Source organism: Myodes glareolus, chromosome X (assembly GCF_982192425.1).
Source record: "Myodes glareolus chromosome X, mMyoGla1.1, whole genome shotgun sequence".
NCBI lineage: Eukaryota > Metazoa > Chordata > Mammalia > Rodentia > Cricetidae > Myodes > Myodes glareolus.
The window spans coordinates 78,795,373-78,800,224 of NC_142053.1; the positions used below are offsets into that span (position 1 = coordinate 78,795,373).

The following is a 4,852-nucleotide window of genomic DNA, read 5'->3' on the forward strand; positions in this document are numbered from 1 at the left end:
CTCCATTCCCTGGACATGCTAACTTTTCTTGTGTCTTGAGAGTCTGCAAATCTGAGTGAGAATATAGTTTCTTGGACTAGAAGCTCAGGTCTCCCTGGTGGTGTGGCATTGAGAATATTACCTGGGAATATTAGTTAAATTCAGTCTGCCTTAGTGTCAAATGGAAACATTTAAATGCTCTTGAAGAGTGGAGGGAAAGATTAGAAAGTTAAACACGTGAAAAATTCAGCACAGTTCCTGGCACATATTTAGTGCTAAAACAGTTGGAGCTTTATATCAATGACTGTTGGCCCATCCAGATGCCATGACTTTCGCTTGTCAGGTTTCTATCCTGGAGATCCCCGAAAAGCTGATGTGGCTGAGGACTCTGCACCAATCCAAAAAGTCACAGCAAGAAACACTTGGCACCTTGATAGACTTGCCTCCTTTCTCTCCCTCACTCTGCAAGCATAAACCAATTTAGGGTTTAAGAAAACTGAAGAGACCCTTGTAGTTTATTGCCTGGGTAGGACTATAGTCCCAAATTCCGAGTTGTATACTCTCCCCCACTTCTCCAAACCTTCCTCACTCCGTTTCTCAGAATTCCATCAACTCAGGCTCTCCAGGTATTAATTTTCGGGTCACCAGAAATCCCACCCTCTACTCCCACCACTTGCCTGTTAGCCTTTAGTTCTTGGAATGCTACTATAGAAGAGATTACTGAGACCCGGCGCGGGGCTTATATCGCCCTGGCAACCGCTGGGTGCGCCTGCGCAGTCTTTTTCTCAAGCCGGCTGCTCTTAATTGGGTCCCTGCACCACCGCAGGTCAGACTTGGGGGCCAAAAGGGTGTATCTCTCCCCTCATTGTCCAATTCCTGAGTTTGAATTATACTGTTATCTTTCTGGGGCTAAGAAAAATGTGAGAAATGTGTGCTTATTCCCTACCACCTGCTAGGAGGTGGCACTTCGGAGAAACCTCTGATAATTAAAAGGATGCAAAGGGGAGAAAGCTTGAGGATGCCCGGAGATGAGAACGCATACAGCATCATGCAGCATCCAGTACTGGAAGGCACCACTGTCTTTCCCTAGTCAGAGGAGATTTTTTTTTTTTTTGCACGATACCCACCCCCGTACCAGGAATGCCTCTCAGAAACTCTTACCAGCAAACTTTCTAAGGAAAGCTTGTGAGCCAGGTTAGAAACTGTCAGAGGAACCAGGATGAAGAGACCTAAAATGTTAACTTTTACATTAACAGCTTGAGTGTTGAAATAAACAGTGCTAGCGTGGGGTATGGGGTGTGGATTAAATCTGACTGAATACTAGACCAGCAGTATTTGAAGAAGGCGTTTACTATTTCCTAAGAGCCTCCCCCAGGAGATGGGACCTTTGTTATCCCCTGTCACATATTTCTCTCTCCCACTCCCCTTCTGTACTCAACACTGTCTTTCTGGGTGACTTTCACCCCCCCCCCACTCCCATGGGTATTTTATCTACAGCCTATACCTTCACCAGGTTCTACATTTGTTCTTCACCTCAGTCTCAGGTATCACTCACTCCCCAGATACCATTAAAGCAAATTGTGTCTCCAGCCTTTCACTTCACCTCGGCCTCCCCACCACCTCGCTTGACTATACCCTCACCCATTTCCTGCTTCATCCTCCTGACCTTCCCCCAGCCTTCCTTGCACTGCATTGTCTTCTTCACTGCCCTCCCACCATGTAGCTGGGAGTTATACTTGTGGACTCTCACAGAACACCCCAACCCACTCCATGTTCTTATACCACTTGCCACAGAACGATGTAGTTGCTGGTTCCCTTCCATGACCTTCCTGTTTTAGGTGGAAGTTCTGAGGCCCAGACAGGGCTTCTTTACCCTTATATCCCCAGCACACAGCCTTGTTCTCAGCACACGGGCACCTGATGAATGTTTAGAGACTAAATGAGGACATAAGCATGGCATCTAATTCATTATACTTTATTTTTACTGCACTCTGCAACAGAAAATTAAACACAGGTAAGTGGCAGTCTTTTGTTTTTGTTAGTTAGTTTGTTTGTTAACACAACAATAGACTCAAAAGGAGGGCAACCACGAATGAGGGGCTTTGTGTTTGGGGGGGACGTTTGTGTTCGTGTGTGTATTGTTACTGTTATTTAGCTTATTTTACTGGTTATTTCAAATACGTAAATATTACCAATAATTTCACACAGTTATCTGAACATTTATACTGAAACAAGACAGAAAGAGAAATTGAGCAATTTTCATTTACAAACACTTATCTTGAAGACAATTAGAGTATATTAGAAGGAAAGAAACACCCTTAGAATTGGAACACAATAAGCACAAGGTGTATGCTTTACCCCAACCCTCCCAACTTCTGATCCGGGACACTAGGGCCCCTTCCCCAAAGGCCCCTTTAACTGATGCCACTCAACTAAAGTGAAACATCAGACTTCACATGGAGCCAAAGAAGAACATGGCAGTTGCCTCGGATCTGGCCCTGGCCTCTTCATCTTCCACAGCCTCCCTGTATTGCTCTGGCCAGTCCTGTGGCCTCTTTCTGTAGAGCCTTGCCATGTATTCCAAGGCTTTCATTTTGGTGATTTCAAGGTGAGCCCGAGGGCCCCAAAGCAGCTCATATTCAACCGGATTAGAGTAGGAGAGTGGCCTGCATTCCAGGTAACGCTGTCTCATAAGCTTACAGGTGATAGCGTGCTTCCTCCCTACATCCACACTAAATCTCCGGAGCAAGTTCCAGATGTTGGCCTCCTTGACACGGTTGCCCATCAGGAAGATCAAACCCAGGATTGGCATCACATATTCTTGGGTCGGTCTGCCCAGGCTCTCTAGCATTACTTGCTCTTCTTCTGATTCTGGCTGCTGGACAAGGAGGTAGATGTGCTCACTGGTGTCAACCTCAATCAGAGAGAACCCATAAAACAGATCAAGGATGAGGGTGGCTCTGCTGAGGATGTTTGGGAACACATCCTCGAACTCTTTACCAGTATGAGCCAATAGCTCATCCTGATGAATAGGCAGCAACTCCTCGGTGACATTAATGGCCAACTGGACCAAGTCATTTGCTTTATCATTCATAGTGTCCTCTGACCAGAACTCTAAGCCAGCAGCCTGGCTTCTCTCTTTGGCTTTGTCAGCTTCGAGAGCCTTGCTATATTCTTCTGGCCAGCTCCAGGGCTCTTCATCATGGGCCTCTGCTACAAACTTCAGGGCTTCCACCTTTGTGATTTCCCTGTGGGCTCTAGAGCCCCACAGGAACTCAAATTCAAGGGGATTAGTGCCATATACAGGCCAGTACTCCAAAAATCGCATACGGACAAAGTCAGTAGTGAGGAGGTTTCTTGTGTTCCCAAAGAGGTTGTTGATCCTCTGAGGCTCATCCATCACATCAACCTTTAACAGCAGGTCCCATATGGAGGCCTCCCTTGCCCGGTTGCCATTCAGGAGGATGTGCCCTAGGACCAAGGCCAGGAGACCTGCTTTTGGCATGTCCAGGGTCTCTGCTAGCCGTTCAGTGTTCTGGGGACCTGGTTTGCTGATTAGGTTGTAAGTGTCAGTCTGAGGATCAAGAACTCTCAGATTCAACCCAAAGACCCGATCCAGGTGAACTGAGGCTCGTCTGAGTATCTCAGGGAACTGATCTGAGTATTCTCTGAGAAACTCCAGCATGTCTGACTGCCGGATAGACCCCTCACTTTGACTTTTCATGCGCATGAAATTCACCAAAGCAACCGACCTGTCTTCTAGAGGGTCGTGGACCCTGAGCGCCCCCAAACGTCGGGACTGCTCGTCGATGAGAACCTCGATGTCATTTGGGTCCTGCGCAGCCTGGGGAGCGCTGGCCCCCTGTGGATCGATTGGAATCTCAGGGCCCTGGGGAGCCTCGGAGACTAGCATGGAGGTGGGGGGCCCGGAGGCATTAGTAGCCTGCATTTCACCCCGGCCGTCGCTGTAATCTGCAGTGGTCTCTGCGCTGCCGTGGCGCGCATTCTGGCTTACCAGAGACATGGTTCCAGGAGACAGGAACGCGAACGCGGAGGTCAGCGACCCGTCGGAGAGACGATCGGAGGTGTGTTGGCACCTCGGCACAGAGCCGAAGCCTGATGCCCCGGAGCTGTGTGGACCAAAAGTGAGAGCTGATAAGAAAGACGATCTTTTTACACAGGCAGTAGCCAGCTATGAGCGAAAGCCCAAGAGCAGTTAGCTTTGCCGCAGCCTACGCAGGCGCAGTCAGCCTCTGCGACGTGGTGACCACGCCCCGCTCAGGTTTCCACTCCCGCCCCCTCCCACCTCTGACCGGCCAGTTTGGTTCATGCTTGCGCGGGATTCGAACTTCTCTTAGGGAAGAGAATTCGCAAAGAGAAACAGCCAACATGAAGCAGAAGCATTAAGGGATGGGAGTGTTCAGTGATGCTGCATTTGAAGTTTTTCTAGTTTTTCTGTGAGGCATTAAGTTTTTCTGTGAGGCTTAACAGAGGATTCTCGGAATGGGGGGGCGGATATTCATGATAATTGTAGAGTCATTAAGGCTGCCGCCAACTCAACAGATTATTTCTTGAACATATGCCTATGCCAGACACAGTGCTGGGTATTTGTGTGGTGCATTAGTGATTGCCTTGAGGACCAATTGAATATATTCCCTTCCTTGTGGAGCTTGCAGAAGGGTTAGTTCAGTCAGTGGTAATGAGGGCTAACCCTTTATGCAGCACTTACTAGGTGACAGGCATTGTTTTTGGTGTTTTACTTTTATCATATTAAAATCACTTAATCTTAGCTAGTCTGAATAACATATATCTTATAGGTGAGAAAACTGACTCGGGGCGGGGGATGAGTTTGCCTGTCCAGACTTACGCCGCT

At 48.0% G+C, this 4,852-nt stretch overlaps 1 protein-coding gene across 1 annotated transcript; it reads right to left on the reverse strand.

Moving 5' to 3' along the window:
- Nucleotides 1-1,938: 1,938 nt before the first annotated feature.
- Nucleotides 1,939-4,219, reverse strand: Magee2 (MAGE family member E2). Its single transcript, XM_048418024.3, has one exon. The coding sequence runs from the start codon at nucleotides 4,001-4,003 to the stop codon at nucleotides 2,432-2,434; it is 1,572 nt and encodes a 523-aa protein (XP_048273981.1). The 5' UTR covers nucleotides 4,004-4,219; the 3' UTR covers nucleotides 1,939-2,431.
- Between the last annotated feature and the right edge of the window lie 633 nt (nucleotides 4,220-4,852).

What these genes read in the sequence shown, in the direction of transcription:
- Magee2 (XM_048418024.3), bottom strand. Translation starts at nt 4,003, where the DNA reads ATGTCTCTGGTAAGCCAGAATGCGCGCCACGGCAGCGCAGAGACCACT.